The sequence below is a fragment of the Dipteris shenzhenensis genome, chromosome 11 (assembly GCF_047967505.1).
Source record: "Dipteris shenzhenensis isolate YYH24624 ecotype China chromosome 11, Dip_SZ_1.0, whole genome shotgun sequence".
In the NCBI taxonomy this organism is placed as follows: Eukaryota; Viridiplantae; Streptophyta; class Polypodiopsida; order Gleicheniales; family Dipteridaceae; genus Dipteris; species Dipteris shenzhenensis.
Window position 1 is genome coordinate 32,144,710 of NC_141606.1, and position 24,412 is coordinate 32,169,121.

The 24,412-nt window shown below is 42.9% G+C and overlaps 1 protein-coding gene across 2 annotated transcripts in view; it reads right to left on the bottom strand.

Annotated features, from left to right (window-relative positions):
- Window positions 1–626: 626 nt before the first annotated feature.
- LOC147896916 (uridine/cytidine kinase UKL1, chloroplastic-like) overlaps window positions 627–24,412 on the bottom strand; it is a 45,932-nt gene continuing 22,146 nt past the window's right edge. For both annotated transcript variants that reach the window (XM_087381035.1, XM_087381036.1), the window contains 10 exons: window positions 12,465–12,561; window positions 9,789–9,868; window positions 8,973–9,167; window positions 8,709–8,792; window positions 7,761–7,821; window positions 5,386–5,446; window positions 2,374–2,467; window positions 1,977–2,049; window positions 1,805–1,887; window positions 627–1,559 (listed from right to left, as the gene is read on the bottom strand). In XM_087381035.1, coding sequence (XP_087237161.1) covers window positions 1,344–1,559; window positions 1,805–1,887; window positions 1,977–2,049; window positions 2,374–2,467; window positions 5,386–5,446; window positions 7,761–7,821; window positions 8,709–8,792; window positions 8,973–9,167; window positions 9,789–9,868; window positions 12,465–12,561 — 1,044 coding nt within the window. In that variant the 3' untranslated portion in view covers window positions 627–1,343. The remainder of the gene's footprint in view (window positions 1,560–1,804; window positions 1,888–1,976; window positions 2,050–2,373; window positions 2,468–5,385; window positions 5,447–7,760; window positions 7,822–8,708; window positions 8,793–8,972; window positions 9,168–9,788; window positions 9,869–12,464; window positions 12,562–24,412) is intronic.

Here is a 24,412-nt window from a genome sequence, read left to right on the forward strand (position 1 = left end):
ACCCCTTGTGTTTACAAATAATAGTATTGCTTTGAATCATATAAACACGAGCTCCAATTAAGACCCTTGCTAAGAATTAAAATACTCACAAAATAGCAAAAAAAGTAGCAAAACAACATGAGGGTGGCATGTAAAATATCAAGTGCTCAAAACTAGAGTCCGAAGTGCATGAACCGGCTCCACGTATCGAAGCTCCATGGTGGCTCTCTAATGAGATGCAAAGAGTTCATGTATTTGCATCTATCGGGCTGTCTCGAGGGGAGTGTTGATCAAGTTCTACTACCTAGGCTCTTCACATGCAAGGTGACAATACTTCTTATCAACTAGCAAATAAAAATTAAAAGACATTAACTTTACTTGTCCGTATTTTAAGCTCTTTGGCTTTGATCTATATAGTATGGACTTTGCGAGTTTGCAGCTATTTCATGATTTTTAAATGCCCAACCATAAATGTTGAAAGAGTGAATGTTCATTCCTGTGTGCTATGAATTTTAAGTTGTAGACTTACCTCGTCATTATTTCATGTGATGAATCTTTGATTAAGTGCACTCAATATTATGTGCACACCAAATTTGCTTAGATCGGAACACAAGACTTCAAAGTTTAGCTTTATATCCTTGCTCCCTTTCTGAAGTCCCAATCAGGTCTCAAGTTTCAACTTGCTAGCCATTTTTTTGCCACGTCATTGGAGTGAGTGGGGATTTCTGAAATGTTATAGAACATTGTGAAGCACCAAAACATGTTCATGTAGCTATGCTGAATCCAGAATGTACCCACGTGTTTGAAATGCGTCAGTATTTTTGAAATGTTATAAAAGGTTTCAACTTCAAGAGGCTACGCTAAATCAGTGTACCTGTGTCATCATATGGAGATAGCTTCTTAAGCTTGCATCCTATAAAGAGGAGATAGCTTCTTAAGCTTGCATTATACAGAGTACAGAGAGGAGGCCACAGTAAAGCTCAAAAAGGCAAGGCCCACTGGCTCGGAGCAGACAATACAACTTGTATGTCTACAAGAGCGTTTGTTGTGAGCAACACTACCCCCTGCAGTCTTACAACTCAAGACTGGTTCCATTCCAATTCTCCTTGATAACTCGTGCTCCAGATTCAATTTGTAGCAACGTAAAACACAATGAATTGAGACTCAAAAGCTGCAAGACCTCTTATACTCAGATTCCTACCCTTCACAGGAGAAGAGTTTATTAAAATTTCAACCCTGTGACAAGAATAGTGGCATTAGACATAGGTAAAACCAGGGTGGTGTATGGAAGTATCATTTAGTGGGCCTGGTAATCTGCTTAGGAAGCCCCATACTTCCTATAGAGCCCAAAAACCTATGATCTTTCAAGCTTTTGCAGTTCTGTTTCCAGACCTCGAGACCTGAAGAGGGGTATCATAAAGCACATCAGGGCCATCGTCGTCAGTCCCAAAGTAGCGGTCCCCAAACTCTCCCATTCCAGGCACCACACGGTATTCCTCATTCAAAGCAACATCAATCTCTGAAGTAACAATTTTTAACAAAGGAAAGCGCTTGCAGACAGCATGGATGCCCTCTGGAGCCTGTCCACATCACAAGACAAGCAGCCCAGTTATTTTCCACTCTCAAACCATGTTTTGATCGTACTCTTGGTAATGATCAAACAGCCTAGTCCAAGCTCAAATAAGGAAAAATTCCAACCCGACCAAATATGTTGGCTAACTGTCAGGTCATTAATATTAATGCACGAGACTTCACACGAGAATACAGAAGCTCTCATGAAAACCAGAAGACCTTGACAAGACTGGACTACCCTAGGAAAACTCACAGAAATAAGGTTCAGGAAAATAATGTGGGCCTCTGGCACTCCCTTCTGTACCAACAGCTCAATTGCTTGAACCGCGGAATTTCCTGCGGCAAGAAGTAAATTCAATGGCTGAACATTACAGTAGGACGTTTGAATAACCAAAGATGTGACATGTAACTCCAAGACAACGAACCTGTTGCAAGAACAGGATCAAGAAGCAGAACATGGCGATCTGCAATATCACGCGGCAACTTCTCATAGATCAACTGCAACATGCAAGACAAAAATGTGATGATGACGAGCTCATAGATTAACACCTGAACACCCTCCTTAGAGATTGAAGTATCAAAATGAACATTGCAAGCAATTAGATCTAGTGATTTTAAAAAAAGAACCATTCTACCCTAAACATCGTGACCACAAGTGTAGACTGAAAAGCAAAAAAGATGTTAAGAATGAGCTGCACTGTTTCTTAATTGCCCTAAATTAGATTTAAAGCCTGACACGTATTGGACAAAATGGAGGCGTCTCTGTTTCATAATGTTGACTTGCATTAGTTAAAGTCTGTCTACAACACAAAAATATCTTGCCTGCTTGCCATTATCTCCATCACGATGAATAAGGATTTTCCCTATCTTGATCCCCTTACAGCAAGCTCGCAAAGCATTCTCCATGCTTTCACCACTGTCATGTAAGACTTAAATTTTAGTAGTTACAAAAACCGAGCTTATAAATTTTGTGACTGTGCCTGAAAAATGAAGAACCAAATAGAAAAGAGGTACTGAATCTCAATAAAAGGAAAAACCCAAAAAATGGTTTCAAATCACAAGATACACAAGAATCTTTATCAAAATAAGGGAGTTAGTACAAATGTTTCATCTTGGTCCCGTCACTCGCTCAGCTCAGCCATCGCCCTAGCTGTTGTTTGCCACACCCTAGCATTGCGTAGTTGTTTGGGGTGGTGGTGGTGGAAGAGAGGGGAGCGGGGGGGGGGGATGCTGAGCCGTGCCCCTTCCCCCACTTCTCCCCCTTTGCTGTTTCCTGGACCTGCACATTACGTGACGCTGTTTCCCCCTTTTCCTTTCCAATCGGCTCTTGGCTGCGACAATAGAGGGTTCCACTCTCTTCTTCACATTGGGAGGTTCTTGGTTGGGCACTTCATCCCAAGATTGTGCCCCTTTCAAATTTAGTGGTTCCCTTTTCCATAGCAACGTTTGGCGTATTCTCTCCTTTGGGTTCAAGTGCCCTTGTTGCTCCCACAGATGCTGTTTTGCTGGAAAGCCTGGTCCCCTTCTTCTTAAGTTTGGGGCAAGGCTTCACGCTTTCAATTTGATGCAGGTTTTTGTGTATTTCATGATTATGGTGTCAACTGCAGCCACCTTCTTAAGGTCTTGACCAACTCAGGGTCAATCTTTAGAGATCGTGTGTGATGATCAATGTCTGGGGTCTCCTGTGTCCCTTTTTCTAAATTTTGTTTGCAGTTGATTTATGACAATGGATAAAAGGGGTATGCTCCCATCGAAGTCCAGCTAGTAGCTTTTGCCTTAGTACTGCTATTTTCAACGAAAGACAGTAATATATTCCGTTCAAAACAGTGTAGTTCCGAAGTACAAATTACAGTCGAGGTGGGAGAGTAATCTCCATCTCAAACCCTCCACAAAAATCCTAAGGTGTTGAGAAACTCTCAATGCACAACCTCACATCCAGGGGCACAAGGTATAAGAGCACCAATGCAGAAGCTGTGGTTTATTTGACTCTCAGAAGTTGCATCTATTACCAGTATCTAATGTTATTGTTTTTCCGGCAGAGAGTCAGCTGGCCTACATTAAACAATTTCTTTGAAGTCCTAAGACTGACGCTAAGCTTGAGTATTAACTGGGAAACAGTTCCACTGCACCCTAACCACAATTCTGTCAGAGATGCAGCAGAAATATGCAAAAATAGAGAGAGTAGAAATATGCAACAGACTACAAGAGAGATGTGCTGGAAAAACTCCGCTTTATTGCTGGGAGGAAGATACAACAATGGCAGAACTGTGCCCTATTTCTAGGAGGGGAGCACCCTGGTCAGTTGACCTAGACAGGCCGACTAGTCTGATGTGTTTCCTGGTTAGCTGGCAGGTTTAACCCGACCTGCTGGTCGCCTGACCCGACCCAGACTGTTCGGCTGGTTGACTGGCCTGACTAGCCCCAACCAGTCCTGCAATAACTGGCCATATCTGGCCCTTAGCAGCCCATAACCAGACGCTAACGAGGCATTAGCACCAGGCCTTGTAAACAGCCTAAGTACCCTGGTAAAACCCCCAACCTACCAGCAGAATTCCAGGGAGAGAAGAGAAGACTACAACTATCTCGAGCGGGCACACCAACAAAAATCATCTGCAAGAGAACCTCAATGCACATGAAGGTTGAACAGGACTGCTACATAGTACGGTGGCTATATGGTATCTTGTACGGTAATTGATAATTGATTCGCACCCCGCTAGCCTCCATTATCATCCGCCTTGGCACCTCTAATTATAGGAGGGTCGCCCAATTCCAAAGGTGCAGTGGCAGCCTAGCAAGTGGATCTAGACAATTAGGAGGAAGTGGTGGAAGGAGGCGAGGATGAGAACATGAGGGAGGAGGTGAGGATGAGAACATGAGGAAGGAGGTGGCGAAGGGGCACCTTGTTTGACGCTACTAGCACTAGAAAATACCTCTCGGCCCCAAATGGATTGCTTCTAGCCAAAGCCACATCTATCACACGAGAAGGCAAGCTGAAAATGTAGCCGTTTGGTAGTGGATGATCCACAGCCCCTTCCCTTGCTGTCCCATCCACTTCTCCATCAAGCAGAACATCTAGTCTCACATCATAATATCAAAAAGAAGGGGGGTTCACTGCACTCTCTTGTGGATGCAAAGCTGAATCCCACAAGGGGCTACCAACTGCTCCAATGGAACACCCTTTTGGGACCTTCATCTCCAAAGTAATGGGGTAATCATCGGGACATCAAAATAGTACCATGGCGCTCGTCTCCAGAGGGGCTGTCTTGGGCAAGGCTTCAATCCTGGCAACTATGAAAACAGGAAGGCGGCCTATGCCATCTCCGTAGAATCCTGAGTCTTGAACCAATGAGAGGTCAAGCTAGGACGGTGAAACTATGCTGTGTCCAAGTGGTCTAGGCATAAAGGACGTGGGAAACTGGAAGAGGATGGGCAGAAGAAGGGAGTAGAAGAAGCTAGGGCGGGAAGGTGGGTAGAGGGGGAAAGGAGAGGGGATGGTCAGAGGGCGGGTAATGAGGGAGAACACTGACTGCGCTATGACAAGAGCGTCAGGGCAGGTGTGGAGAAGGGGAAGGGCGGACGGGGACCGAGGTGGAGTGGAAGTGCATTTCTCTTCACTGAGGCTTCATGGTAAATATTGAACCATAGGTCATGAGATATTCCCCTCCTAGAATGGAGTAAAGCTTGAACTTGAGAAGAATGTATTTACAATTTGTTTACCTAAAGAAACAAGAACTAAGGAGCACACAATCACATGAAGAGCTTGCATTCTGAAACATTATTCACCTCAAGGCCAACCTTGATAAAGTAAAAATACATTTAGAGTTGCAAGACTACCTTCGAATGATTGACACTCCACAGAGTTGCTTGCAAAAGTCTACCCCAGTGTAGACAGAGCCTGCACCAATTGACATACAATTATTAAAACCATCGAGCATTGCCATTTAAGTATTGCATCGTGTTTGCATACCCAAACATGAATCTAAAAAAAACTAGGAATCACAATAAATAATGCCAATGGTTTCTATAGATCTAAGGAAGCCACTTAAAATGAAGAAGAGCAATGATACAAATAGATTTGGAAGGCTAGCCTTATTGAATTTTAAGATAGTGCATGATACTTAACTCTAGTATCAAAAGAAAACAATAGAATGTAAAGTGAATATAAAACAAATTACTAATTGTTGTTGCATTTCAATATTCGTTTGCACTTACAAGGGGCGTTTAATATAGGGTTATTGAACGAAAATACATAGAATAGAAGCTGAAAATACTTTATTTTTGTATAGATATGGAATTCAATAATGTTTTTTTGCAAATGAACCATTACTATACCTCCTCTTCCAATCTCAGCTTGTGAATTTCAATTGATGGTTTTGTTTCTTAAATGATGGTGTAAAATGGTTTCAATGTGCTTGTGCAGCTAATAGTAGAAAATAACTTTTTCAATAAAAAAAAAGGATTAAATGAGAGAAAGATGTAATAGTTTTGAGCTCTATCAAACACTAGAAACCACTTTTAATGAGCATTCACAAAATTCTACAAAGAGTGAAATCAAATTATCAAAGAGGCTACAACATACAGCGCTTATGCTATGAAGTTCGTACACTGTCGGGTTACTAATAGGGTCCCATAGAGTGAGTGCTCACTCGTGCTTTTCTGTCTTGCATAATTAGCATAGTTATGAAGGTTATGTTTCTTATGACTTCTAGGGATGAGAATTCTCTAGAAGTTATAGCTATCTGAAAAACTGGCCGATAGCCAAAGCTATAACTGTGCATCTGGTAGTCATCCTGCCTATAGGGGCAAATGTCCCTCCATAAAGGGCTCCCTTGGCCTATGCATAGCCTTTGACGACAACTGTACTTATACAAGGTCCCATCGGATTTGTACTCAGTGTGGTAAACCCACTTGGTTCCAATGATCTGTTGAATTTAAACCATTTAGCACAGTTCATAGTCAAAGCTTTCCTTTAAGATCTCCTCTCCTCCGAACTACTTCTAAAATATATATGACTCCTGATTCCTGCAGGGCCTTCACGTACCATCTTAGTAACTTCTATTCCTTTTGCCAAGGTATATCTTTTGACTTGGGTGCCTCTGACCCTATTTGGTTTCTCAATCCTTTACCTCCTTTTCTTGCATAATAGCAAGCTTGGGACTCTGAGGATGAACAACCGGAGCCTCTATTGCAGTTGCTTGAGGCTCGCACACTATCACTTGAATAACTATATCTCCGCTCACCACCACCTTCTTTGTCTCTTGGTCGTACAACCAAAAAGCCTTTCACTTCTCGCTATAACCTACAAACACTGTGAGCATGGTTAATACTGCGATGTCTCAAATCTGAAATTCTCAAAACTCTCATTGCACCCCACTTATCCTAACACTCAAAAGGGAGCCTCTTGCAAATGTAGGCCCTACATGATAGCGAGAAAGACCAAGGTTCAAGCTTCCAACAAGCTACATAACCCCGTGATAACCAAGGTTCAACCTCGCTGCCATGACTAACGATAACGTTGTACCTAATCTTTCTCTTGTATTGTTCCAAAATAAGCCCAACAAAGATATTTCAGTTCAACCTGGAAGCCAAGATAAACTGCATCCATATCGCTCTGATCATCTTTGGACAATTAGCAAATGAAATATAAAGTGGAATACAAATTGTCCTAGGCAAGCACGAATATTATACAAAAGACAAGGCTTTTCAAAAATCTCATGTGTATTTGCTTTGAGTACCTTTCCATTCTCCATGCTTGAATATCCAAAAGAAAATTTGCAACAACCATAAGCTCTTTTGACACATTGCTTTGTCCCACTGATAGATCGACCATTGTTGCCTATGATCATTGACAATTCTAAAAGTACAATTCACTACAATTCCTACAAGTCCTATAGTTTTCCTGGGGGGTAGGATTATTATAGTATCCATTTAACTCTGCACCAATAATCTGAGTAAGATAATTTGAGTAAGCCTCAATGTAAAATATATGTATCTATAACCCAAGCACGCTTAAACGCAACCTTCAAAAAACTGTAAAACGCTTTTAAAGCAAAACTAATCGATCATTCTTATTGAGCATGGTGCATTGAGCCAACAACAAAGCCCAATATTAACTTTATGGTAAAGCTAAACAATGACAACCCCTTAAAGGAGAATGCCAAATCATTGAGCATTCAGAATGCAGCCTGACAAATTCTACACAATCTCACCAGTAGGAGTAATCACTTGCTTTTCTGTGAAAGGCAAATGCCCAAGACCATGCTCAACAACCTGAACAAAACATCATCCAGCGATTCACAAAATATGAAGTTATGACAGGTGAAGAGCTAGAAGTACATCAATGTCCGTTTTGCCAATTATTAACATTCTAGAGACAAAATGTTGTAACGCAAAAACTTATGCATATTGGACCAGATTGCTTTGATCGCTTTCACTTTTACGAGGCCTTTTTTAATCTTCCACACTGCGATGAATAGAATTATTACTCTAAAATTGTATGAAACTATTTTGAAGTCTTATCAGAATTTCACCAGTAAACATTAATGTGTCCGCATGCATTGATTGTTTAAGGGACATATTTCCAAGCTATGTATGCAAACTTAGAGAATGTGCTACACTAAAGGCTCCCAGAAGCTGAGGAATCTTCTCATCAGTAGAGCATAAGACAAATTAAAGAAACTCTGAAGTTAAAATAGAACAGGAAAAAGCGTTCGAAATAATACAGAGTAGGATGTAGGACATGTAAAGGCAAGTCCAGGGACCAACAAATAAAAAGAAAGTTATCAAAATGCAACTCATCTTTGTCCCAACTTAGCCTGCCCGGGTTGACATTAAAGTGTCAATATAAAACTGGGAAGAGTTTTTGTACTAAGATGCAAAGAAAATATCTTTATAGCGGGTGCACATTTTTTGTTGACCTCATTCATATCTATTATCCTTCTGCGCATTTTTGCTTCTTCCCATCATCCTCGATTACTACTTACCTTCCAGCAATACCATCTCCCTCAGAAGATCATGTTACAATTGATGTGGTGTAGCAGTGCTTTAATTCATTACATCCTAATCAAATATCGGTATCTATTTCTGCTGTTAACCCTGAAACTTTTGAAAGGTGGCATACAGTCTATTAAAATGATCCATTGAAGTTAAAAATATACCAATCGTATGAGTCGATCGGCATAAAACACAAAGTCATGCTTTGTTGTTTCTTGATCTCGTATCAACGTGTGCATACCCCGAATCTGACAACAATCAAAAAATTCCTCAACGTCATGCATGCCTTGTATCATCATGATTTTGGCAGTTATACAAAGCAACTTAAAGGACAGAGAAAATAACACCTACAAATATCTAGAAAATGAACCTTTACTACCAGATAAGACTCAGATCTTCCAGTGGAGTATGAAGTTAAGCAACCTTACCTGGAAGGTAGATTGTATAACGTAAACATTGGAATATATTTTACAAAGGTCATGTTGTCCTAGCTTTGTCCTGATATGTTGTACTATCAGATCAATCGCCACATGATTGTCTCCACCACGTGGGATAATTACATCAGCATATTTCTTGGTAGGGAGCACAAAATCGTCAAATGCTGGCTTCACAAACTTTGCATACTGCATGAACAAAACACAAGCATCACGCAAGTAATGAAAAGTAAAAATGATTCCAGGTTTCTTATATTAACCTTTAAAGCAGTCCATGAGTTAGATAAAGCTCCTATGTATAGAAGGCAACAAAACAGATAATCCCTGGCAGCACAAGCAGAGGCCTTTTATAAAACTGTAAGCTTCAGTCATCTGCAGATAAAAACTTGGCAAATAATCCATTAACATTTTCCTACAACTCATATATGTTTTTTGCTCTGTTATGATAAAACAGAGAACAGAACTTAGCAGATTATGCAGCACAATCTCAAGAGAAAGAAACCCCCAAAATCATATGAACAATAAAGTGAGTATTCAGGATCGATTACAAAAAACAGCACTCTTCTCCTGCATGAATAGTTAATGCAATACCTCTTGTTTGCAAAAGCAAGAACACCTCCTAGAACATATGTAAGAACTAATGAGGGAGCTCAACACCATGAATACATTTAAGTTCAACTTTGTGCATGCATGCATGTGCGTGCACCCATATATATATATATATAGATAGATAGATAGAATTTCATATTCTGTGCGAAATCAAAAGCTAACATGAGCTGAAATAACCCACACCAAATCAAATAATCATACCTGCTCGAGGACACTGTTGACGTCCCTTCCTCTTTCAACTGTGTCACGTCTGATTCTTCTGGCGAGTCTTACATCCGCATCTGCACTGCACCCATGTGATTTAATAGCAGATTAAAAAATTCAGTGGGCAATGTCTGAAGTCAGTCACAGATTCAACAGCACACCATGCACATTTGCTGCCTTGCCTAGAAGGATTTGGAAAAAAACATGTACATCTAATTTTACACGACCAGCTTCAATTAGAGTTAAGCAAACACTGGATTTCTAACAGGTATCAGAGCCATAAGAGCTTCGAGTGAGAATTTTTGGAAGGAGATCTCAGTTCAGGCATGTGGAAATCATCTCGTATTTGTAACAAGAAAGGTGACCACGATTCAGAAAGGTGTGCCTTCATGAGAAATTGCTAGTATCTGTATCTTGAGTCTATTCCAGGAACTTCAGTCAAATGGCAACACATGGGCTATCCCAAACTTTGGAAAAGCGAGCAAGTAGATAGGAACAAGTACCCTATCTGGAAGGTGAAGCACGAAGTAGATGCAGAAGAAAAAGTAACAAACTAGCTGATCCAAACGAGGTAGAAGAGAAGGGAAGAAAGCGATGCCAAAGCACTACCGATGACAGCAGACGGAATGATTATGCACATTGAATTAGCGGATACTTCGAAGGAAGCACGGGACATCCTGAAGGACCCATATGAACTGAGCAATCCCTCAAGGATCCTCAACCTCCAGAATCAACTGTTCATCATGAAGATGGAGGGAGATATCATGTGTGACTACCTCACAAAAGTGAAGGTGTTGACAGATCAATTCGAAATAGCTGGTCATAAGTTGGTTCTTTGTCTCCATGGCTAGCTTTTGTCACCTTGCGGGCCCACAAATCCTCCCACAGGTTTCAAAACAAAATATCATTTTTTGTTGTCACATCTTTTCCCCCCCAGCAGATCCCCGTGCTTGGCATGGGGGTCTGCTGGCCATGGTATCCACGGATAAAACACTTTTAACTAGTACTCATTGGCACGTCCAGGGACCTCTTGACCATTTGCATCTTCCAAAAGATAAGTGTTATTTTTAAACATTTTCTTCAACCTGAAGGGTCGAAGGAGTTTCTTGTCTAGCCGCTTCACCACACGACCATCAAACTTCATGACCAAGCTTCCTTCTGGCTTCTTCTTCTTCTTGGTAAGAGCATCATATCTTGCTTCGCGACGACGTTGTGCTGCCTCCAAATGTTGCAGTGCTTGAAGCCACTTCTCATCCAAGGTCTCCAGCTGTACGGACCCAGTTCAGTTGTCGATGCCCATGCTCAACATGTTGCTGAAGAGCTTCAGAACCTTTGTAACCAGCATTACGACTTCAGAAAGGTCAAGGACGCTCAATTTGAAGGAGCTAGTGGCTATGTTGGATCAGGAGGAGGCTAGGACAAGGTGAAGGTGTTGAGAGATCAATTCGAAATAGCTGGTCATAAGTTGGACCCGGTTCAGTTGTTGATGCTCATGCTCAACACGTTGCTGAAGAGCTTCAGAACCTTTGTAACCAGCATTACGACTTCAGAAAGGTTAAGGACGCTCAATTTGAAGGAGCTAGGGGCTATGTTGGATCAGGAGGAGGCTAGGACAAGGATCTATGACAGGATAGTGGCAAAGAATGAGCCTTCGTTTGTGCAAGGCAAGAGTAAAGGCACAGGAAAGGGCAAGCCTAGCAATGGCAAGCCTTACAAGAAGAACAAGGACAAATTTGATGAGAAGGACTCTGTTGCACAACTAGTGGCAAGTGTGGTAACAACAATAGGAGACCTTTTCTTGGTGACGACACCGTGAGATCAAGTATCCAGATTTCAGCGGAGCTGTTCTAACGTCCAACATTGAGAGATGGCTGGGCAGGGGCGGAGCAGTCCCTCTCCTACATATAAAGAAGCACTTGTGCCCATACCCCTCGGTCACTCAAAAACCACTGAAGCTCACAAGGAGCATGCAGCAGACAGAAGAGTCAGGCAAAGATTTGGAGCATCTCTTGAGCCCTGATTTGGGGCAGGCCGCTACCACAATGTGCTGCAGGAGTGTGTCTTCAGGAGGGTGCATGTTATGTACAGAGATTGGCCCATTTTGGTGCAATATTCATATGATATTTGGAAGTCCTACTTGCTGTGTATTCAGATCTGAGTGTTTGCTTTGAGTTGTACTTGAGTACCCGTTTTCTACAAGTGAACCTACATGACAAAGTCTTCTGCTTAAGGTTTAGGCTCTCAGAAAGCTAGATCATGTATTCTATCATGGTATCAAATCAATATTTGGTACATGCATATACCTGGATGAGTCCAAGAACATGCCCAAACTCATCCTCTAAAAACACAACATGGTGCAATTCCAATCTCATGATAGTCACTCATAAGGTGGAAAACCATAAACTCCATCACAGATAGCACAGACTAGCTACTATGACACAAAAAGCATGAAAAAGCCTTTAAAAATACCAACACTCTTGAATCTTATTCAAACATTAACTTCCATGGACAATTGAGATCATTCCATCAGACACAAACAAATTCATATAACCTTGCAAGAAGTCTATGTACTCTTACTGTTATCTTTACAAAAAATGCAGGCTGACAAGAAACCCCATTTTGTACATTGAACTTATTTTGCAATTGAAATGCTTAGTGAAAATGATTGCAAACCTGTATCTACAAAAATTTTCATGTTCATCAGTTCGCGAACTCGAGGATCGTGAAAAATTAGTATCCCTTCCATGATTACAACATCAGCTGCATTCACCTGTATACAGATATGGTACAAGCTTGTTATGCATGAAAGTAAGGTTAACCAAATTAGCTGCTAAAACAAGACAAACCTGATATTCTGTGACAAGATAAGCTCTATGTAGATGAATCTAGGAACAGTGCCCAAACTCATCCTCTAAAAACACAATACATAGTCCAGATAGTCACTCACAAGGTTAATAATCTCTCTCTTGTAAGCCCCCCTTGTCATTGATGTGAAGCATGTACCCTATTTCCAAAAAGCAAGCAAGTTGTGCATGTGCATCTATGTGTGAGGTGGGTGGGCTACATGCATACATACCACACATCTGCCTAGATGAATCCGAGAACATTCCCAAACTCATCCTTTAAAAACACAACATAGTGTAGTTTCAATCTCATGATAGTCACTCACAAGGTTGAAAACCGTAAACTCCATAAATTCATACATGCATGTAGACATACCGCACATGCTTACATTCATACATATATGTATCATTTTCAGATTGTGCATGTGCCCGGCAAGAAAATGTTGTTCCTGATGCACTTTCAAGGAAGCCATGTCCGACGCAGTATCAATAAGACAGCAAGTTTCAGCTGTCACAATCGCATACCCCAGTGAGCTTGATGCCATGAAGGATCGGTATGCAAATGATGACGACTTTGCAAGGATGTTTTATCAGTTGGAACTTGGCTGAGGGCCAAAGACATGAGGACTATATGCTTAAGAATGGTTTTCTGATGATGCGTGGCAGACTTGGTGTCACAAAGCAGCTCAGGCCAAAAGTTTTAACATAGACTCATGCGCCACCATATGCAAGGCACAAAGGCATGATGCCACAGTAAAAGCAGTGGAGCATTTCTTTTATTGGCCAGCTTTGAGGAAAGAAGTTGAGGCATGTGTGAAAGCATGCATCACTTGTCAGAAAGTAGAATATGACAGGCAAAAGGTACCTGGATTGCTACATCCACTACCTATCCCAGATAGGCCTTGGCAAAGCATCGCCATGGATTTTTTGTTTGATCTTCCTCGCACCCCAAGTGGACATGACGGGATCTGAATAATCATACGCAGATTCAGCAAGCAAGCCCACTTCATCGAGTCAAAAAGAGGATTGCAGTGGATCATGGCGAAAATATTCATGCGAAATATTTTCGAGTATAATGGAATGCCTCGATCCATTGTCAGTGATAGGGAGAACATGGGCACTACGCTGAGCTTTTCATCCTCTTCCCACCCCGAGTCAGATGGACATTCAGAAGAGGCAAATTCTACTGTGTTGGATCAGAGCATAAAATGTTGTCTCAGAGCATAACGAAAAGTGGGAACAGTTTTTGCTACTACTTGAGTTTGCATACAAAAACATGGTGCATTCTTCCACAGGGAAAGCACCCTTTGAAATTGTAGAAGATGGAAGAAAGGTACCGCCCAATTTGCACAAGAAGGAAAAGACCTTTGAAGCAGAATGATATGTGGAAAGTTTGGATGCAGCTTATAAGAAGGTACCTTCAGAAAAGCCAGGAAAAGCATAAGAGAGCAGCTGATCATCAACGCCGTGAACTCCTCTTCAAAGAAGGTGATTGGGTTCTGATGCATTTTCAGAAAGCAAGACTTCGAAAGAAGAAAGGTAAAGAAAGGTTGTACAGCAAACTGAATAAGAGGTACTATGGGCCATTTCAAGTCTTGCAGAATTCACAATACCTTTCATGTGAGTTTGTTAAAACCTTTTCATAAGGATGTGCCTGAAGACGTGCCTGAAGACATGCCTGATGAGGGACAGCCTGAAGTGGAAGAGCAAGATGAGCTCTTGATTCAGCTCTTGGTACATAAGGAAAGAAAGGTCAGAGGTAGATTTTCTAGTTGTTATCTGGTGAGGTTCAAAATTTATTCAGCACTTGATACGAAATTGGAGGAAGGTCAACTCGAAGATTCACATGGGTTATTGCAGCTCTACCTGGAAGCATTTCAGCTCAAGCTGACTGCAGTTGAGGCTCGTCCAGGCTCAGCAGAGCAAAGGACTAGAAAGAAAGAAAGAAAGAAAGTTTATTAAAGTCTTCAAAAGACCAATGGTATGAGATTGTGAAAAACCTGATACAAATCGAGCTGTGAGGGTGGAGCTACTAAACCAGCATCCACACCAATGCAGCAAAAATGCAAAATGATAGTATTAAGTACAACATAGTCATGTCAGTGGTCGACTACATATCAATCTCATCATCATCAAAATCAAGACATCAAGGTGGATGAGGCAATGGAGGCATGAAATCGGCGATAGAGTGTTGTCGAGTGCTCACGTGTGTGGCCCTGTGATGTCTCCTGGTCATAGCTATGCGCCTAACAAGGGCCACAGTAGCCCCAGTAACCGCTGTCGGCCAGGTGTAATTTGCGCGTCAATCCTCTGTCTCATGGATGAAGCCCGCCAAACATCTCTAGTCTAGGTAGGAGAGGAAACGGGACAAAACCCCAGAGCTATCTCTGAAGAGGCAGTAGAAACGCCCTCGGATCTCATAGTAAATAGGACACCTAAAGCTGAAGTGCTCCTCTGTCTCAACCTCTTGCACATAGAGATCCTCAGTGAGTGGGGTAAGTGGATCTGCCCATATCCTAGTGGGTCAATGAAACCCTCCTCTATGATGTGCAAGCAGTGATCTCTGTAGAAGCTCAACTTCACTGGGAGTTCACTCGGTCCCAACCAGGTCCGGATTGTGTGTAAGAGATCCTCACAGATTACCTGGTTGACCTCGTGTAAAAGATCCTCACGGATTGTCTGATGCTTAAGAGGGGGGTAGCACCTCCACTCCCTCAAGACAAACAATCTCACATATCTAGAGGTCGCTTGGTGACACTGCATGTCTCACCCGAGGTACTGATTGCTACAGCTGCCCACCGGACCTCTATGATGAGTGTACTAGTCACTCCACACAAATGATGCATTGATATGTGGATGGACTCGTGCGCTCTCCTAGATCATATGATCATTGTTAGTTGTGTATTACAAATGATGCACATTCTAGTATGGGCTATTCATGCCTATTCATTGTTGTTAATTTGCTGTAATTTTCAGCAGCAAAGTATATGGTTTGCTGTCTGAAGAGGGGGGTATCTCACAGGGACGTGATTTTATGAGCAAATAGACCCGTGGATACTTTGACCGTGGGGGACTGGCCTAGAGGAAGTGCTAACTTCCTAAAAGCCCCTAAAATTTGATGTTAAAGTAGGTCCAATTCTAAGTGCACCTACTAGGACCAAGTGCTAGGCCAAGGCAAGGAAAGTGGTAGTCCCCTCTTTGCATATGATTGCATGTGTTGTTTTCTCTCTCTACCTTGGACTTTGAGGCTGCTCATTTGACGCATGGGATTCTTTCCTGCTCATGACCATCCGTACGGTGAATTTCACCCATTCCTTGGCTGTACAAATTTCCTTCACGCATCCCGATGCGCATTTATTGGTATGTGGATCTGTTTGCATGCATTTTGAGGTCTTATTGTACGGATCTGGTATGCGCATTTCAAGGCTGATTGCCTCGCCGTACAGCCCTGCTGCACACAAATCGAGGCAAATTGCTGATCATACGGCTCTGTTGCACACATTTCGAGGCATATTTGCTGACTGTACGGCTCATTGGCACGCTTGCCAGGGCTCATTGCTGGCTGTACGGATTCACCTCTCCTGCCCGTGATCATTTCTACATTGGCTTTTGTCTCTCTCTCCTTCTAAGTGGCCGATTTCTTTTGCTGGCCCCTTGCCTTGATACCCTGCTGCCCTCTTGAGGTATTCTAGCTGGAAGTCATCGAACTCGAAGCTGGTTTGATGCCATCTAAGACAGAGGATAGGTGCAAGGCCAAAGCTCACCCCTCTTCTTGGAGAGTGGGTACAGTCGTTCTGACCTTCATTTGGATACCATTTGTCATTTTTGAAGCTTGTTGTTGCTCTTTTGTTGTTCGAAGTTCTCTCTGGACCATTTAGGCTATGGACAAACACCCAGATACACTGAGTGTGCCTAGATTGGTGCCAAAGGGACAATGTTGAGAATTTCTTCCTGCCTAGAGGTCAATTGGGCAGTTTGGAATCCATGTTGTTGCATTGTCGCCTTGAGAGGCTGGACTTTGGATGCCAAACCCTCTAAAGCAAGCTGGATGCCTTGTGGAATGTATAGTCAGCTTTTAGTTGGACACAAACACTGCGAAATGACTTAGCCTTGCCTTGGCAATTGGGTGCTAGTGTGTGCTTGGGGATTGGAAGCCAAGAATTGGCTTGGACAATAGAATTGCCAATGAAGCACAGTGCAAGGGGTGAGCCCTTCTTGTCGAAGTGTATTGTCGAAGTGTATTCCACTACCAAAAGAAATAAATAAATACCGAAAGGGGCACCAAAGCATATGGGGCCAATCTATGTCTCCTGTGTATGGTTCATCAGTAGGGGCACTCTAGCCTCCCTTTCAGTGTATTCGAAGTTGGTTTCTCAGTGATATTTAACTATAGAAAGTGGCTGAAAGTGATGCATTGTGGCTCTGATTAATGTGGATGCCAAGTCAGTTACGGATTATTGTCCTTTAGCTTGCTAGAGACCGGTTGCAGACACTATCTCTTCAAGGATGGTTTCAAACCCCTATCTAGTTTCTTGTCTACCTAGATCAGAGATGCATGAAGACTTTCATCCATGAGGCTGTCTGACACAGGGAGCATTTGCTCAAGACACATCGGCAAGATCATGGTGAACAGCCACACTCCACTCACAGCATGATCACTCAGTTTTTCCAACCACACTACACTGACCAGCATGGCTCAAGGAGATGGCATATCTGGGGATCAGAGCGAGACATGAGGCTGTTGACACATAGGTCTGACTAGGGGACCTTTCCTCCATGCTTACTAGGGTCGACGAGAGTGACAATGGCACTGGTTTGCCGCTAGACCATAGCTAGAAGACCGCAGCGGCCCACACATACCGACAGCCATCAATGCTTTATCACAGGCTTTTTGCCACCTCAACCTCATACATTGCCAACCTCCTCTTAGGCTTGACATCTCCGCCAACTTCTGATGACCATCACTTTGCCACCAACCCCATCCTCTCCATGATCTCAGGGATTTTTACCTTTATATAACAGAGTCAGCTCTCTCTCTCTCTCTCTCTCTCTCTCTCTCTCTCTCTCTCTCTCTCTGCGTGCGCGCAAGATGTGTGTGTACGTGCATGCGTGCGTGCGTGTACAGGCTGTACGGCCGACCGTACAACTAGCTCCTTTGCCTCTGATGCCTGTGCCAGAGTCTTCTTATGTTCGGGATGCAGATGTGCCATTTTCACTAGATTCTTTTCATCCCATGTTACAATAGGTTTTTGTCCCTGTGATTCAGAAATTTCGGGTGCCCGCCTATATTAAGAAGAATCACAAGGGCAAAAAACAGCTTGTTTTTATTGATGGTGTGGTTTCTACACTACATCAGTTTTTACAAAGCAATAATCTGAAGCTGGAGGATGTTGTGTTTGATCCTCCTCCAGCTTGATATGTAACTTTTTACTTGGATGCCTCATGAATTTTGCCCTAAGACTTTACTTGTAAATTTTTCCTTTGTACTATTTGGTGGGTTTTTACCTCTTTTTTGGGGTTTCCCACACAGAAATATAAGAAATATAAGATTTCACCAAAAAAAAAATGTGTGTGTGTGTGTGTGTGTGTGTGTGTGTGTGTGTGTGTGTGTAAGAGAGAGAGAGAGTGTGTGTGTGTGTGTGTGTGTGTGGAGAGAGGTGAGTGTGAGTGTGTATGTGTGTGTGTGTGACGTAGTGAGAGAGAGTGTGTGTGTGTGGCGCGATGGAGCCCTCCTTCTCTCCCTCCCTGTTTCCGTCCGTACCATCCCCGTCTGTACCATCATCGTCCATACAATCCCCATCCGTACAATCCCTGACCCTGCCGGCTGCTCTGTCTTCAGTTCAGTTACCGTCAACTGTACGGTTTTTCGCACCGCTGACGTGCAGGCTGCTGCCTTCAGTACCGCCACCCGTACAATCTCTTGCGCAGTCTCTCATACTCTTCCCGTACCCTATGGACCCCCCCTACAACCCTCCGTTCCTGCTGTACGGACTTCCGTACAGGCTGTACGGTCGATCGTACAGTCTGTACGGCAAACCGTACAACCTGTACAGTCCCCTACGCAGTCCCCTCTCTCTTTTGTTTTCTCGGCCTCGGGACCTCCTTCTGCCTCTGCTCCTACTCGTGTGTTTCTTCGGCGAAAGCATGGTGGCCTTCATGCCTCCCCTTTCATCAAATCGACAAAGCTGGATAATTCTGATGGCCCTTCTTCTTCTCTCCAGCTGGATCTTCTTCGACAATTGTGCTCTGCCTCTGTTACAGAAGTTCCTTCATCGAGTTTCCCGCTTGTTTGTTCCTTGGATTCTGCCCTTTTGGTCTCTGGTCTTCGACAGGCTCAGCAATTTGGAGTCTGCCTATACTTCATGGGCAGGGTTTTATCTTCAGCTTAGCTTCGTCATTGGGATGATGTTGCAGTGGGTCTGGATTGTATTTCTTCCTTTGTCTTTCTAGGCAAAGGATTTTACTATGCCCAATGCACTTCGACTGAGGTGATAGAGCGCCTTGTCAATGATGCTGGCGTTCCTGGAGCGGGTTTCTTCGCCTATGTTATGCCCTGGGATCCGCTTTTCGATCCTTCTGCAACACTTCCGACTCACTGTCCGGTTTGGATTACTCTCAAAGCGCTGCCTGTGCCTCTTTTTCAGCATCTTTCAACTCTTGCAGCTTTTTTGGGAAGGCCTCTCCATATTCCGAGACAGGAGTTCTTGCAAGCCTCACGTGATATTCGTCTTTGCATCCTGTGGGATATGACATAGCCCGTGCCATCTACTTTGGATCTTGATTTGGGATTTGCTCATCCGATGCGCATCAAGCTCCATTTTGCATCTTTCCCCACTGCATGTTATCGGTGCCGACAGGTTGGTCATTTTGCACGTGCTTGCCCTTCTATATTCAGGCCCATACTACCTGCTCCTTCTTCAGCTGTCAAGGTTACTCTCCCTTCTCCTCCGCTCCCTTCTCCTCCGGTTTTTGCTATGGCTTCTTTGGCGAAGCCCTCTACTGCTCCAAAGCACTACTGGAGGAAGGTTGATAAATCACAGGCAAATCCTCCTCTTGCTGAAGAAGCTCAGGATTGCACCATTGTTGAGCACCATCAGTTTTCTTCTACTCAAGATATGGATGTACCCCTTGCAGAGGGCAATTTACACCATGACATGCATGATCTCTCAGGATACTACCCCTGCTTTTACTCAGATTGATCCTCCGAATGAAGCTCAAATGCTGAACCCTGCTTCATCAGATGCAGCTTCTTCATCGGAAGATACGGATGTTAATTTAGCTTCTATGCTTTTGATGCATGTGCCAGAGTCTTCTTCTATCAGGGATGCAGAAGTACCTTTTTTACTGGAATCTTTTCATCCTATGTTACAACAGGTTTTTGACCCTCTGATTCAAAAATTTCGGGTACCAGCCTATAACAAGAAGAATCACAAGGGCAAAAAACAGCTTGTTTTTATTGATGGTGTGGTTTCATCACTGCATCAGTTTTTACAGCAGAACAATTTGAAGTTGGTGGATGCTGTGTTTGACTCTCCTCCAGCTTGATATGTAACTTTTTACTTGGCTACCTCATGACTATTGCTCTCAGGTTTTACTTGTAAAAACACTTTTCTTGTACTTATTGGTGGGTTTTTACCTCTTTTGAGGTTTCCCACACAAAAATATAAAGATTTCACTATTAGAAAAAAATGTGTGTGTGAGAGAGAGAGAGAGGCGGTCCGAAGAGAAGAGGACCTGCAGCCCTTGCTCCAGTCCTCCCATCAGCTCCTTAGCCTCCTCAGACAAGCCCGTCTGCCTCAGCTACCTATTGCTCCAAATCAGCGACCCAAAACAGCTGTCTGCATCATAATTCCCTGCCGTACAGGCATGCCATAGCTCCGTACAATTCCGTACAGGTGTACGGACCTGTACGGACATTTCTGCCCTGTTCAGGCTGCTGCTGCCGGCCCGTTTCCTGCTCCTGGGTTACTGTTGTACCGGGTTTGCTTACGGGATGCTTCTAAACGCTGGTTCTGAGGGTTCTCTCTTCCTCCTTTCTCTCCTTTTTTGTTCCTAGGTCTTGTGTACTCTTTCCATCACCAGAACTTCTCTTTTTTCTCTGATTTCTAGTTCATCTTGGATCTTTTTCTGGTTTTTTATCTTTTCCTTCTCCAAAACTTGTCTTTTCTTCTCTCTAAATCCCTAAATATCTCTTTCCTCTTCTTCTCCTTGCAAATACACTATTTCCCTTTTTCTTTGTGGGCTGTTTTTTGGGACTGTTTTTTCTCTTTTATCACTTTACAAGTACCCCCTTTCTGGGTTCCATCTTCTTCACAAGACATGGCTGAATACTCTTAGGAAAAAACTTTTCAAAAGGATCGATCAGCTCAATGCAAAAAGCAAAAGCAGGCTGCGGGTCAGCATGACCCCGTGCATGATTCTCTTGAAGCACAACTAGTGTATGATGTCATGCACGAAGGATTTACAAACACAAGGAAAGAGTGGAAAGACTCTGTTCCATCGGTTGGTCTCATGGTTGAAGTGGATGAAATTGTGGATCCAATTAGAGAATATGCCAAAAAATGCAATCATTTTATTTTTCCCAAGTCGAATGCCACCTGCTGCAGAGGTAGGCAACTGGTTGACCCGAACACTGGCTGGCTCGTTTGTTCGTAAGGTACACTATGCAGCCAAAGGCTTTTTTGAGGTCATTATGGTAGATGAGGTTCACAAGCAAATGCTTTTGGAACATTCGCCACTCTTTTTTGGGCAGCAAATAGTGCACGTTTTGCCATGGTCCCCCACAAGGGATAATCAAGCTCTGATTCAACATCGATGTCCAGTCTGGGTTGAAGTTGTAGACTTCCCGCAATGCATGGCTTCACTCTTGCCTAAAATTGCAGCAACTTTAGGCAAAGTGGTTTGCCCACCACTGCCTAACGGCAACTCTAATCGATTTTGCATTCTCTAGGATACTGATAATCCCACACCGGAGCCTTATTCAGTCACGGTGAACAATGTTGACATGGGAAGTGCATTTTATAAATTGAAATGGGGATTGTTTGCAGGGTCCACTGAGTCACCATAAAATGCCTCCTGCTACTTTGCTTGCTCAGATGCCCAATAAGGATGCTCCTGCCTCTATTGGGAATAAAAATAAAGGTAATAGACAGCTTTTTGTGAATCTAGATAAAAGCAAAGCCCCAGTTGTTTCAAATGGGAATGCTTCTTCCCCCTCACTTCCTGCTATTCAACTTTCAACAAAAGGACCAAAAACTCCAATTGATGGATGGCAAAGTCCAAGAAAAGTTATTTCTGTTAGAAGACCTCCACCCCCTCGCACTTGGAATGGTGCATCTTCTAGTGGAAATTCTCCAAGGTCAACTCAGGAATTGGAATCACGTGGGCTGCAGTGACAGCTAGCAGAACCCTCTTCCCTGAAGAAGAGGTTGCTGCATTGCTGTCCAATCCTCAGGCGGATGTTTCTTCTCAGGGAAGAGGCCTTGACCCTGAGGTAGAAATGCAGGGTTGACATCCTGAAGGTTGTTGCTGTACATAACTGTGTTTTCCTATAAATATCTGTAAATATGCTTGCTCATATCAAATGCCTTACCTTAAATGTTCAGGGGATGTGCTACAGTAGGAAATGAAAATCTGTGTGGTTGTACTGTATATCAATCAGTTTCAGCCTGATATAGTGGCATTACAAGAACACAATCAGCATGTCTATGCAAGAAAGACAGGTCATTACTACGGCTATGATATCTTTTATGCTCGGGAGCACTCTTTCTCAGGTGTAGTCATTCTAATTAAGCATGAGCTTCAGCCAACAGTTATTGCTTTAAATAACAATCAAGGCAAATGGATTATTCTTCAATGCATCATTCAAGGCGAGGTATGTGAATTTGCTTCTGCATATGCACCTCAATCTTCTCGGGATAGAAGTGCAATTTGGGATGCCATGCACCGATATCCAAAAAGATATCATGCCTTTATATGTGGGGATTTCAATAATGCTCCGCAACAGGGTGACAATACATCACGAAATACTCATATGTTAACCTCTGAAAGGCATGCATGGTCTCAATCACTGATTTATCTTGATTTGGTTGATCTTTGGAAGGAATTGCAGCCTTTGTCACCTTACTTTCAAAGGGTATTTCTACAACCTAGACTCTTGGTTGTTCTGTTCGGCAAGGCTGTCCCCTTAGTGCCTTACTATTTGCCATAGCCACTCATCCAAAGCTTCAATATAGGCATGTTGCATGGATTGGAAATTCCTGGCAGCCACAGCATGATCGCTCAAGCATATGCTGATGATTCTTTCTATACCCCGAAAAATACTCAGAGCGATCTCTCCTTGATTATGCAGGCTCTTTCCACATATAACTTGGCTGCTGGTTTTCATGTGAATTTTCAGAAATCCAAGCTCTTGCCGTTCCATGCTAAAGACTGGCATAGTCTTTTGTGAACTGGGGAAATTGTTCCACCTTCTCAATTGATTCGACATCTTGGCTATCCTCTAGGTTGGGGGCTCACTCATTCTCAACAAACTGATTGGGTGCTCACAAAGCTAAGAAAAAAACTTGAATATTGGAAGCTTGCAACTTGGCCATTACATGTTCGTTTGAGAATAACGCAATCCATTTTGATAGCATACATACAATTCTATCTGCCCCTCATTATGTTTACTAAGGTAGATCTGGCTTCCTTTATGTCGGCTATCATGGAGATTTTATGGCATTCAAAAAATGGCAAGAAAAGTCTCCGATTACTCTCTATGCATCGTCTCTGTTCTCCAAAGATGCACGGGGGTTTGAACATACACAATATTCAAGTGCATATACTTGCTCACAGGGAGAAAATGATGTTGCAGTTTATGCAAGGGGATCAGCCTTGGGCTTTCATGATCCGCTCTCTTTTGTTGCATATTGATACTTCTGCTTTTGGGCATTGGCAGCCTACACAGTGCGATTTTCTACTTGGCTCTATTCAAGGCAAGATCTGAGGCTGCCCTTTTGTCTCTCGTTTGCTTCTTGATTGGAAGCATATTTTATCTCACTTGGAATGGAATGGCAGGGATTCTTTGTTGCGAAATTCCTTGAGGGCTGAGAATATTTATTGGTCCAAAGTATTCCACCGTCCTTTGGCTATACAAGAACCCACGCGTTCTTATTTTATATCTTTCAAAGGTATTGCTGCTGTGGCAGATGTACTTCAGGATGATGGCACTCTTATCTTTTTCTGCGGCTGCTAGCAAGTATGGTTTGGGAGCTCATTATCATCCTTTATGGCACAAAATTTCAAAAATGCTTCAACCTTTCTTGCCGGTACCTCGTTTGGAACTTCAAGATGGTCTTGACGATTGGACTCTCCATTCTTCCTCTTCTTCAGCCCGTCCTTTGAAGCTGTCACATATCACAGTGCCTTCTCTGTATTAAGTGTTGTTACCTCCGTCTTAAGTTTCTAACAGAGCCAATTATGTTTGGCATATGGATCGCCCATCAAAGTGGTGGAGAAAGCGACTGCGTCTCCTTTAGCATTATAAAGTCCCTCTTCGGCAATACAATCCCTATCGGGCATCCTTCCTCATCATCTGTGCATATTCCAAATGCCGTTACTTTACCCATACGACTGTCTGCACTTTGTCAGCCTTTCATACGTATGTCAACTTTTCGTACGTATGTCAGTTTTCGTACTACTGTCAGATTCACATGCTGCCTGCAGACTTTCATACTGTTGTTCCTTTCCGTACTGTTTTCCAACTCTATGCGCAAGAGGCCTTTTTGCTGTCAGTTT